The sequence below is a fragment of the Pteropus medius genome, unplaced genomic scaffold (genome assembly GCF_902729225.1).
Source record: "Pteropus medius unplaced genomic scaffold, Ma_sr-lr_union100, whole genome shotgun sequence".
Taxonomy (NCBI): Eukaryota; Metazoa; Chordata; class Mammalia; order Chiroptera; family Pteropodidae; genus Pteropus; species Pteropus medius.
The window spans coordinates 3,315-16,082 of record NW_024351649.1 but is presented as its reverse complement, the minus strand read 5'-3'; the positions used below and the strand labels follow the sequence as shown (position 1 = coordinate 16,082).

The window sequence follows — 12,768 nt, the reverse complement described above, 5'->3', positions numbered from 1 at the left end:
TAAACAATTCAAAGTAGATAAATAATCCATAATAAATCTGTTAAATAATCATTGTGGTTTCTACAAAGAATATCTTAATGTCCTCTTAATTCTAAAAAGGGACAAGAATAGAGAAAATTTTAAAATGTATGGTTCTCTTACATATTTTTGTTCATAAAATTATCCATGCTGTGACTTTTACTTTGAATCAAAGTATGTCTTTTATAGACAACATGTTGTTGGATCTTTCCCAAATCCAATCTGGTATCTCTGACATACTTGATTGGAATGTGTTGACCATTCACATTTATCTAACTTATTGGTACAAAAGGGAATAAAGCCTTCTTTCCTTAGTTCTCAGTTCCTCAAGAGGAAGCTTTCATTATTTACCAGATCCTGTGAACCCTTTAACAGACATTCTTAGCAAACATACTCCAAGCTATAAAATAGAAGACATTTCAAAATGTCTGAGATTTTCATTTACACAATTTGACATGAGGCCGGGGCATATTTCTTTAAAGAATTTTGGGTGATTTTAATGTGATTCAGGGTTCAAAATTGTTGCTTTTTGAAATGTAAAAAGGTGAACACAAATATAAAAAGAAGAGACAATGAAGGTTATTTTCAAAGAAAATATCCCTTTGATTTGCTTCCTCTGTATCTGTTTTTTTGTTCTTCTGTTTTTGCCATTGTTGGGATACTAAATTCCCCTTTGTTTACCATTAATTCTTTTTTTTTTTTCACTATAGCTCTTAATTTATCAATTTAAAATACTCCCACAGAAAAAAATAAACAGTGAGTTACCTTTGAAAGACAACTAAGACAATATGAGTTCACATTTATGTGGGTAATTAAACTAAATTGAATTTCAGGTTTTCATCTGCTTCCTCCCTTATGTTCTAACATTTCCTTGAATTTTAAAACTTTTGATAGACTTGTTATATATTCTCCTTCTGTTTGGCATATGTGAGAAATGGGGAAATGCCTTAAACAATTTCAGGAAATTAGTCGATAGTACTTATTTGTGGAAAGGGGAATGGACTGGCTCTGAAAACCCACCCCTGAGAGTTGTTTAAAGGAAATATATAAAGTGAGAAGTTTAAAACAAAGAATACCTTAGGAAGAATCAACAGTAGATTAGATGAAGAAGAGGATAGAATCAACGATTTAGAACATAAGGTAGCAGGAAACAGCCCATCAGAATAGCAATAAGAAAAAAGAATCCAGTATATTCATACATGGCAAGCCATGTGCATGCACTGAACTACTTACAGAGATGAAGAAGTACTATATTGAATAAGAGTGCTGAGAGTAGACAACCTTGTCTTGTTCCTGATCTTAGGGGAAAGCATCTCGGTTTTTTAACTATTAACTATGATGTCAGTTGAGGGTTTGTCATATATGGTCTTTACTATGTTGAAGTACTTTCCTTTTATACTCATTTAAGTGTTTAATGATAAATAGAGGCTGTATCTTAATTGCTTTTTCTGCATCATATTATTTTTCTTCTTTGTTTATGTGGTGTAGCACAATGACTGAACCATCCTTGTGCTTCTGGAATGAACCCCACTTGATCATGGTGTATAATCTTTTTAATGTATTATTGTAAATTTGGTAGTACCTTATTTGTGATTTTTGCGTCTGTTCACTAGAGATATTGACCGATAGTTTCTTTTTTTGTTATCCTTACCAGGTTATGATATGAGTGTAATGATGACCTTATAAAATACATGAGAAAGTATTGCCTTACCTATTCTTCAGTGTTTTGGGGAGAGTTTGAGAAGAATAGGTATTAAATCATCTTTGAATTGTTTGGTCAGATTCACTGGAGAAGCCATCTGGTCACGGACTTGTACTTTTTGGGAGGACTTTTACTTTTTGGGAGGCATTTGATGACTGTTTCAATTTCCATACTGCCGATTGATCTTTTTGATTTCCCAGTTTTTCATGATTCAGTCTAGGAAGGTTGTATATTTCTAAGAACTTGTCTATTTCTTACAGGTTATTGAATTTGGTGCCATATAATCTTTCATAGCATTCTTGTATCATCCTTTATATTTCTGTAGTACCTGTCCTAGTTCTCTTTCATTTCTGATTTTGTATGTGTCTTTTCTATTTTTCACTTAGTCTAGGCAGAGGTTTGTTTATTCTGTTGACCTTTTCAAAGAAACAGCTCTGTTGGATTAATTTTTTCAGTTGTCTTTTGTTCTCAATTTCATTTAATTCTCCTGTAATTTTTATCGTCTACTCTTTTCTGATTTTAGGCCTCTTGTTCTTTTCCTAGTTTTTTGTGATATTATGTTAGCTTATTTATTTAGATCTTTCTTGTTTCTTGAGATAGACCTATAATGATGTGAACTTTCCTCTTACAACCACTTTCATTGCCTCCTAAAGGTTTTAATATGTTGTATTTTCGTTCTTGTTTGTCTCTGTGTATCTCTTGATCTCTCCTTTTATTTTTTGACCAGTGGTTCATTAGTATCATGTTGTTTAATGTCCATGTATTTGTGGTTTTTCCCACTTTATTTTTGCAGTTGATTTTCAGATCGCTTGAAGTACTTTCAGCCTTCTTGAATGTATTGAGTATAGCTTTGTGTCCCAACATATGGTCTATCCTTGAGAATATTCCTTGTGCACTGGAAAAGAATGTATAATCTCGTGTTTCTGGATGAAAGTCTCTGTAAATTTTGATTATGTCCTGTTGGTCTAAGGCTATTTCCTTATTGATTTTCTGTTTGGTTGATCTATAGCTGTCAGTAGGGTATTTGGGTTCCCTACTATGATTTATTTTTCTCAGTTTCTCCCTTTAGTTCTCTTAGTAGTTGCTTTATATATCTTGGTGCTCCCTGGTTAGAAGCATGTACATTGATGTGTTATCACTTGTGTCTTCTTGCTGTATTGTTCCCTTTATCATTATGAACTGTCCTTTTTTGTCTCCTTACTTTTGTTTTATTTTGAATTCTTATTTCATCAAATACAAATATGGCTACATGTGCTTTTCTCTGGATGCCATTTGTTTCATATATCATTTTCCTCCTTTTCACTTTGCGTCTATATTTGTCTTTGTGTGTCTCTTGAAGGCAGCAGCATATGGGTTAGGTTTTGTTTCTTTGATCTACTCTGCTACTCTCGAGCTTTTCATTGCTTAGTTCAGTCCATTTACATTTAAGTTGATGATTGAAATATGAGGATTTTTATAACTATTTTATCTTTGGATTTTTGGTAGCTCTATGTCTCTGTTGTTTCTTTGTCCTGTGTTTCCGTTATTTTAATTTGGTAGTATTCCATGATATTTTCCTTTGTTTCCTTTTTACTTTTTTAATTTATGAGTCTCAGTTCTGGATATATCTTGTGTGATTACCATTAAGTTGATGCAAAAGAAAGTTTCATATACATAGTAGTCCTTTTCTTCCCTCACGTTTTAGGTTTTTGTTGCTACAGGTTATATTCCCTTTTTATATTTCAAGGTGATTAACAACTTGCAGTTCCTATTTTCTTTAAATATTTTTTCCTCTTAATAACTAAGTATATAATATCCTATTCTGAAAAAGAGTTGCAGTTTCCTACCTCTGTCCTTTGTCTTTTTGTTTCAGATAAAACAACCCACTTTAGTATTTCCTGTAATGTAGGCCTTGTACTGGAAAAGTTCTCAGCCTCTGTATGTCTGAAAAGGTCTTTATTTCTGCTTCATATCTTACAGACAACTTTGCTGGGTATGTTATTTTGCCTAGCAGTCTTCTTTCAATAGTTTAAATATTTGGTTCCACTCCATCCTAACTCATAAAGTTTCTGCTCAAAGTCTGATGATCAAATAGGTATTTCTTTATAGGTTACCATCATCTTTTCCTTGGCTGACTTGAGAATTTGTTGTCATTAATTTTTGATGATTTTAATATAAAGTGTTTTGGAGAAGGCCTTTTTGGATTGAGATAATTTTATACTGTTTGTTTCTAGGGTTTGAGGATTCAGTTCTTTCCTAAGTTTTGGAAAGTCTCACTATTTGTTTAAATATTCTCTCTGTTCTTTTCTCCCTCTCTTCTGCTTCTAGAATACCCATTATTCTTATTTTGCTGTTTCTGAAAAAGTCAGATAGTTCTCACAGACATTTTTTTAAAACTCAAAAATCTCTCTTCTCCCATCTGTCATTTCTAGATTTCTGTCTTCAATATCATTATTTCCTTCATCTAATCAGCTCTACTTAGTAAGCTCACTCTTTCATTCTTCATGTCTTTTACTTAGTTTTCTCTCTCTTTTTGTTTATTGATTTTATTGCGGACTTTCTTGAACTGCCTTTCTGACTTTTTTGTGCCTCACTGAGTTATTTCAGAACAGCAAGCTTGGAGTCTCTGTCATTTACATCACATATTTCCCTGTCTTTAAGTTTATTGTTTGGAGATTTTTCATTTTCTTTCTGAGCTATCTTGTTACCTTGATTATTCATGATATTTTATGTGTTATTTCTAGGCATTTGTGGGAATCAAATCTACTTTTTCTAAGTAGTGTTTAATGCTTCTCTAATAAGTAAGTTGATAAGAAGAGGTCTTTCTTTTGTTTTTCAGTAGGCGGTGCTAAAGCAGAAAGTTTTATGTTCTGTTACATGCAGTCCTGCGGCTTCTGGGATCTCTGCAGAGCAGTGTTGCCTATGCCACAGAAAATACCCTGGGTTCCCTACGGAGGAATGCATCCCCTCTGTAACCAGGTGACTTCTGAAGTTCCTGGTCCATGAGATCCCAGATCTTCCTCCTGCAACTATATGCTGCCAGCAGTGCTGTACTATTTGAGATGTCCCAGGTACCCCCACTGGTCTCTGTTTTGGGGAGTGCAGAAAGGGTGGGCTAGGAGAGACCAGTTCATGAGTTATGGCTTTGTTCCCCTCCCAGTGATGGCTGCTGTCAGACCTCTATCTTTGCCCGTGTCAATGGAATCAGCTGCAGTGTGTGCCTACGGTTCAGGGATGCAGTGAATGTGCTCTGTAATCTGACACTGATTGCTAAAGCTTCCACTAGGGCCCACCGCAAGTTCTGGAAAGTGAGTTTAGGGAGGGTAAGAGAAAGCAGCCACACATGTGGAGCTTTTTTTCTGCTTGGTAATGGCAGCTGCTGGACTGTAGCTACTGCACTTTTATATTCACGTCTGCCTCTTACTGGGTTCAGCCACAGTTTGTGATCATCATTGAGGCAGGAATGCTGATTCTCTTCCTCCTCAGCTCCATAGGGCTGCAAATGTATAGGCTGTAATCCAGCTACTCCTCTGCTACCAGTTACTGCAGTGAATTCTTGTTTGCATCTGTGGCACCTATCTCTGTTCTTCCCCTTTTCCTCCTCCCCTATTTGTTTCACTATACCTATCTTTATATGTTTCATTGTGTGGATCTCTCACACATATTTGTATTTTGAGCAGGGAATCGTTTGTTCAATTATACCTGTCCAACTTGTAACTACAAGGAGACCTAGAGGACCTGCCATGCTGCCATGCTGATTACGTCAGTCAAGAACATATGAAAGTTCTATTTATCCTATATCGCAATCTATTAATAAAGCATGCAATTTTGTCTGAAAAGGCAGTATACATACCTTAATTAAAATAATTTATTGCCAGCACATCTAATCATCTTCTGAGCCTATAGCGAGTCATAAACCTTTTGTTGATGACTGTTGACTGGTCAGAGTGGTACTTGCTGAGGTTTGGAGTTGCAGCACTAATTTCTTACATTAAGACAGCTGTGACCTTTGCCATATCAATTGGCTCTTCCTTTCATGACCAATTTCTCTGAAGCATGCAATGCTCTTTGGTAGCATTTTACCCACAGTAGAACTTCTTCATAATTGGAATCAATTCTCTAACCCACAACTGTTTTTCAGCTATGTTTATGTAATAGTCTGTCTGTTGTCATTTCAACAGTCTCCACAGCATCTTCACTAGAAGTACTTTGCATGTCAGTGAACCACTTTCTTTGACAATTCGTAAGAATAACCTCTTATCCATTAAAGTGTATCATGAAATGGCAGCAATTCAATCACAGTTTCAGGTTTTAAGTCTAATTCTCATTGTCTTGCTAATTCCACCATAGCAGTCATTACCTCTGCTGAAGTCTTGAAGCCTCAAAGTTATTTGTGTGGGTTGAAATTAACTTCTTCCCCACCGCTGTTTTTGTTGTTATCAGACTTCTTATCAAGACTCATTAATGTTCAAATGGCCTCTAGAATAAGGGATCTTTTCTAGTAGATTTTCAATCTTTTTTTCAGAGATCATCAGACGAATCACTATAGTATCTCATGCCTCATGAAATGTTTTTCTTAAATAATAAGACTTGAAACTCAAAATCACTCCTTAATTTAAAATGAGTGTTGTGCTAGCAATCATAAAAACCGTATTTAGCTCAGCGTCCATGTCCATCAGAGCTCTTAGGTGACAGGGTGCATTGTCGATGAGCAAAAATATTTAATAAGATTATTTTTCCTTAGCAGGACTCAGAAGTATGTTTGAAATACTCAGTAAACAGATGTGCTATCATCTCTGATTATAGTTCCATTTAGAGAACATACACAGAGTAGACTCAGCATAATTCTTAAGGCCCTAGGATTTTCACAATGGAAAATGAGCACTGGCTTTAGTTAAAAGTCATTGTCCATATTTGCACCAAACAAGAGTGTCAGCCTCTCCTTGGAAGCTTTGAAGCCGGGCATTGACTTTGCCTCTCTAGCTGTGAATGTCCTACATAGCATCTTCTACAAAATAGAGTGTCTGCACTGAAAACCAGTTGCTTAGTGTAGCTCCCTCTGTTAGTCATCTTAACTAGATCCTCTGGATAACTTGCTGCAGCATCTACGTCAACCCTTGGTGCTGCACCTCGTACTTTATGTTCAGACACAGCTTCTCTCCTTAAACCTCATAAACCATCCTCAGCTGGCTTCAGACTTCTGAAGCATCCTCATTTTTAATCGTTTACAGAATTGGAGTGACTCAGCCGTGCTCTGTATTAGGCTTTGGTTTAAGAGAATGTTGCGGCTGGTTTGGTCTCCTACACAGAACACTAAAAGTTCCTACATAACAGCAGTAAGGCTTTTTGACTCTCTTGTCATCTCTGCATTCACTGGAATAGTGCTTTTATTTCCTTCAAGATGTTCCTTTGCAATCACAGCTTGGCTAACCTTGTTGAAGGAGGCCCGGCTCTTGGCCTGTCTTGGCTTTGGATATGCCTTCCTCACAAAGCTTAATGATTTCCAGCTTTCGATCTAAAGGGAGAGACATGTGACCCTTCCTTTCATTTGAACCCTTAGAAGCCATTGTGGGGTTATTAACTGGCCTGATTTCAAAATTGTTGGGTGTCAGGGAACAGTGAGGCTTGAGCAGAAGGAGACAAGACAGGTGGGAAACAGCTGATGGATGGAGCAGTCAAAGCACATACAACTGTGTGGATTAAGTTAGCTTCTTATAAGGGCGGGGTTTGCGTCACCCCAGAATAATTAGAATAGTAACATCAAAGATTACTGATCACAGGTCACAATAACAAATACCATATTAATGAAAAAGTTTGAATTCGAGAATTAACCATAATGTTGGGAACATGGCATACATAGACTTGTTCTACACAGGGCTGCAACCTGTAAAAAATACAGCGTCTTTGAAGTTCAATAATATGAAGTACAAGTTACAGTTATATTATTATTATCTTCCTCTGAGTCAATGTATAGTATCTTTGTGACTGTCAGTACAGTCTGTCAGGCCAGTGGACCTTTTTTTGTATGCTTTCACAGCTTCTTGGACTTCATTAAAAGAGAAATGAAATGGCATATGAATTTGGGAATAATGCTCAAATCTGCATTATAACGACATTGCTATATTAGCCTTAGAACATTATTCTTAAGTATCGAAATCAGGTTTCTGGATGTGATTTATTATATTACAATTAAGTCAGAACAGCCAAGTTCCTGAGTCTTTATTCAGAGTTTAAAGCACGCTCTTTATGTGGCATTGCTGACCGTCAGACCACTGAATCGAAGCGTCTCTTTCACATGCAGGTGTTCACGTAAACACAATTTCCCGACATCAAGCCCCACCCTTCTTATCAGAAGCATGTTTACAACGTTTGGAATGGAGCAATGCAGAAGGGACGACTACGACCCTGACGCCAGCCTGGAGTACAGCGAGGAGGAGACCTACCAGCAGTTCCTGGACTTCTACGAGGACGTGCTCCCGGAGTTCAGGAACGTGGGGAAGGTGGTCCAGTTCAAGGTGGGCGCGTATAGTGCACGCGAAGGAGGACTCGCTCAGCTCGCACCGGGCTGCACTATACAGCACAGGGGCTGGGTGCAGGCTCTGCCAGGGCGGGGACGTGTACACTGGTGCACTGCCTGGCCCAGTATTGGGCATCCAGGAACTTGGTAAATGGTACTTTCTATTCTCTCTTACCACTCTCTTATTACCGACCATAGAAGTACTACATGAAATACTGGATTCTAGGGTCTAGATGGAAAAGTATTGTACTTTTATGATCCAGCTCTTTTGCAGCTTATGTTTTCTTTGCATCTGTCTTCAGACAGTCATCCTAGCCTTCACTTACAGGTTGCATATCATTCACTCCCTTTGTAGTCTGTCTCAACTAGAGTTGCAATATAACAGACATGTTTTTGTTGTTATATTGTGGTGACAATCCCTGCTTTCAGCTTCCACCCAGGGTGCACAATTCTTCTTCTAGAGTTACTTAAGAACACATATCTTGATTTTTTTACATTGTTTTTAATCATTGAATACTATCATACTGAACATATTGTCCCAAAGATCATGGTTTGTAATACCATGGATGTGATTTATTATATTACAATTAAGTCAAAACAGCCAAGTTCGTGAGTCTTTATTCAGAGTTTAAAGCACGCTCTTTATGTGGCATTGCTAACCATTGGACTAATGAAGTGAAGGAGAAATATGCAAATTACACATAATTACTTTTAAATATTGTTACAGGCCAAGTAAATCCAGGTCTAATACTTGTTACTCTTGGGAATGATTAGTGGAATCCTAACAAACCAAAAGCCGCCTCTCTTGTTTATGATTTTATAAGATTCTAACATGAATGATTTTGTTATATTATAGCAGAGAATATCACATAATTTGAAAATAGATAAGATTCAAGCTATGAGGTTTTTTTTTCATATTAGGAAATGACAGAAGAATTGGAACAGACAACACAGCAAATACTAACCACCAACACTCTTGCCACACTTAAAGGCTAACTTCAGTTATTAAGACTACTACATATGTGTATACTTACTCACAGATTTGTAAAAATTCTTTTTTAAAAACTTTTCTAGTTTCTGTTTTCTCCTTATCTTTTATTTCTATTGTGTTTGTCTTCCTGTCTTTGTACTAATTTTTGGTACAGACAAGACAAAGTACCTGTTAATACAATACTATGATAGAAGCATATACCAAGGAGGCAGTGTGGTTCCATAACATAACACTTTACCTCTTAAGGATTTTACCTCATTTAAAAAGTTGATTTATCAGTGTTTTTCTTCTTGAGAGCTTTAGATTATCTAGATTCTTTGAATAGTGGAATTTTAAAACTTAAGACTGGTCAATGGAAATCTCAGTATGAGCCATACCCTAAGCATTCTTTTGCTTAAAATTCTGAGCTCTTTTTCCTTTCAATTTCATAGAAATATAATTGACATAGAGCACTACATAAATTTAAGGTGTACAGCATAATTAATTCACATACATATATTGCCAAATGATTACCACCACCTCATAGTTACAAAAAAAGAGAAACTTTGTACTATATTGCACTGTTAAGTGTAGTTCTCATGTTATATATTATATCCTTAATACTTGTTACGGGAGGATTATACCTTTTAACCACTTTCTTCTAATTTCCCCACCACCAAAATTCCACCTTCCATAACCACATATTTAATCTTTTTGTATAAATTTATTTTTCTTCTTTAGACTCTGCATTAACTAAGATCATACAGTATTTGTCTTTCTCTGTGTCAGTTATTTCACTTCCAGGTCTATCCATATTATTGCAAAAGCCAAGATCTCCCTCTTTTTTATGGCCAAAGAATACTCCATTCTAATATATATCATACTTATCTTAGCCATTCATCTATCGATGAACACTTAGGCTGCTACTATATCTTAGCTCTTATAGGTAATGCTGCAATGAACATAGAGATGTGTATTTCTTCTTGATTTAGTGCTTTTGTTTTCTTTGGATAAATACCCAGAAATGAGTTCTTGCGTCATATGGTACTCCTAGACTTAATTCCTTCTGGACATTCATAGTGTTTTCCATATTGGCTACATTAGTTTATATCTCCACCAACAGTGCACAAGGTTTCACTTTTCTTTACATCCTCGCCAACACGCATTTCATGATTAATGGATAATGGGCATATCTCATTGTGATTTTTGCTTGTATTTCTCTAATGATTAGTGATTTAGAGAATCTTAACTACCTTTTGGCCATCGGCTATGTCTTTGGAAAACTGTATATTTAGATCTGTTCATTTTTTAAACAATACTCATATTTTTGCCATTAAAGTGTACAAGTTTCATCTTAGCCATTCACTCCTTCTGGTGTGTTTTAAGAAAAATTTCATCTATTTACATTTTATTTATCTATTATCTATAAATTTTTTAATTTATTTTTTATGGTGACATTGGTTAACAAAATCCAATAAGTTTCAGGTTACAATTTAACAGTAAAGCATATATATTGCATTGTATGTTCACCTCCCATGGTTATGTTTCTGTCACCACATATTTGACCCCCTTGCCCTGATCTACCTCCCCCGTTCCCCGTGCTCCCTCTCCTCTGGTAACCACTAGTCCATTGTCTATGAGTCTCTGTTTGTCCTGTTCATTTGTTGCTTTTAGGTTTATACCCCATATATAAGTGATATTATGAGATTTTCAACTTTTTCTGTCTGGCTTTATTTCACTTAGATGATTATCTCGAGGTCCATCCATGTTGTCACAAATGGCAGTATTTCATCTCTTCTTATCGCTGAGTCATATTCCATTGTATATATGCACCACAGCTTCTTTAGCCAATCACCTATCATAGGACACTTTGGTTGCCTCCATGTCCTGGCCACTGTGAATACTCCTATAAACATCGGTGCACAAAAATTTTTTGGATGTGGGTTTTCAAGTCTTTGGGGTACATACCCAGTAGAGGAATTCCTGGATCATATGGTACATCAATTCTTAGTTTTTTGAGGAACCTCCATACTGTTTTCCATAGTGGCTATACCAATTTGCAGTCCCACCAGCAGTGTACGAGGGTTCCTTTTTCTCTGCACCCTCTCCAAAATTCGTAGATAACAACTATTCTAACATGTGTGGCATGATATCTCATTGTGGTTTCCATTTGTATTTCCCTAATAGCTAGTAGTGTTGAACATCTTTTCAAATGTTTGTTGGCCATCTATATGTCCTTTAGGGAGAAGTATATGTTCAGGTCTTCTGCCCATTTTTTGATGAGATCATTTGTTTTTTTGTTGTTATTGAGTTGTACCAGTTCTTTGTATATTTGGGGTATAATTAGGCCCTTATAGGAGGCATTGCTTGCAAATATATTTTCCCATTCAGATGGTTGTACCTTTATCTTCTTGAAGATTTCTTTTGCTGTGCAGAAGCTTTTTCATTTGATGTAGCCCCATTCATTTATTTTAGCTTTTACTTCCCGTGCCTTTGAGGTCAAATTCATAAAATCCTCTTTCAGTCCAAGGTCCTTGAGTTTAGCGCCTACATTTTCTTCTATGCACTTTATTGTTTCTGGTCTTATTTTCAGGTCTTTAATCCATTTTGAGTTAATTTTGGTGTATGGTAATAGACAACAGTCTAGTTTCATTCTTTTGCAAGTGGCTTTCCAGTTTTCTCAGCACCATTTATTGAAGAGGTTTTCCTTTCTCGACGGTATGTTTTCAGCTTTTTTGTCAAAAATTATTTCCCATATATATGTACATATATATATGGGTTTACTTCTGGCCTCTTGATTCTGTTCTACTGGTCCATGGGACTGTTTTCCTACCAATACCATGCTGGTTTTTTTACTGTTGCTTTGTAGTATAATTTGAAGTCAGGAAAAGTGATGCCTCCAGCTTCATTCTTTTTTCTCAGGATGGCCTTGGCAATTCGGAGTCTTTTGTGCTTCTATACAAATTTGATGATTTTTTGTTATATTTCTTTAAAATATACCGATGGGATTTTGATGAGGATTGCATAATAGATCTGGATAATGCTTTAGGTAACATGCTCATTTTAACTATGCTGATTCTTCTAATTCAAGAACACAGAATATCTTTCATTTCTTTGTATATTTTTTCTTTCTTTTAATAGGGTCTTACAGTTTTCATTATATAGGTCCTTCTAAGTATTTGTTCTTTTGTTGCAATTGCAAAGGAATTATTTTTTCACTTCTTTTTCTGACACTTCATTATTACAGTATAGGAACGCTATGGGTTTTCGACTTTGATTTTGTATCCAGATACTTTACTGTTTTTACTTTATTGTTTCTAGTAGTGTTCTTGTGGACTCTTTAGAGTTTTCTGTGTAGAGAATCATGTCCTCTGCAAATAGTGACAGTCTGACTTCTTCATTTTCTATTTGGATGCCTTTTATACTTTTCTCTTGCCTGATTGGACTTGCTAGGACCTCCAAAGTTACATTGAATAACAGTGGCAATAGTGGACAGCCTTGTCTTGTTCCTGATCTTAGAGGGAAGGTTTTTAGTTTTTCATCATTAAGTATAATGTTGGGCAAGGCTATCATACACGGCCT

At 36.0% G+C, this 12,768-nt stretch overlaps 1 protein-coding gene across 5 annotated transcripts in view; it reads left to right on the top strand.

The window, feature by feature from the left end:
• The window catches only part of LOC120587396 (U2 small nuclear ribonucleoprotein auxiliary factor 35 kDa subunit-related protein 2-like), a 28,042-nt gene extending 18,419 nt beyond the window's left edge, over window positions 1–9,623 (top strand). The window contains exon 7 of one of the 5 annotated variants that reach the window (XM_039844135.1): window positions 8,001–9,623. In XM_039844135.1, coding sequence (XP_039700069.1) covers window positions 8,001–8,367 — 367 coding nt within the window. In that variant the 3' untranslated portion in view covers window positions 8,368–9,623. The remainder of the gene's footprint in view (window positions 1–8,000) is intronic. The other 4 variants (XM_039844133.1, XM_039844132.1, XM_039844130.1 and 1 more) reach the window with 4 other exon arrangements.
• The last annotated feature ends 3,145 nt before the right edge of the window (window positions 9,624–12,768 follow it).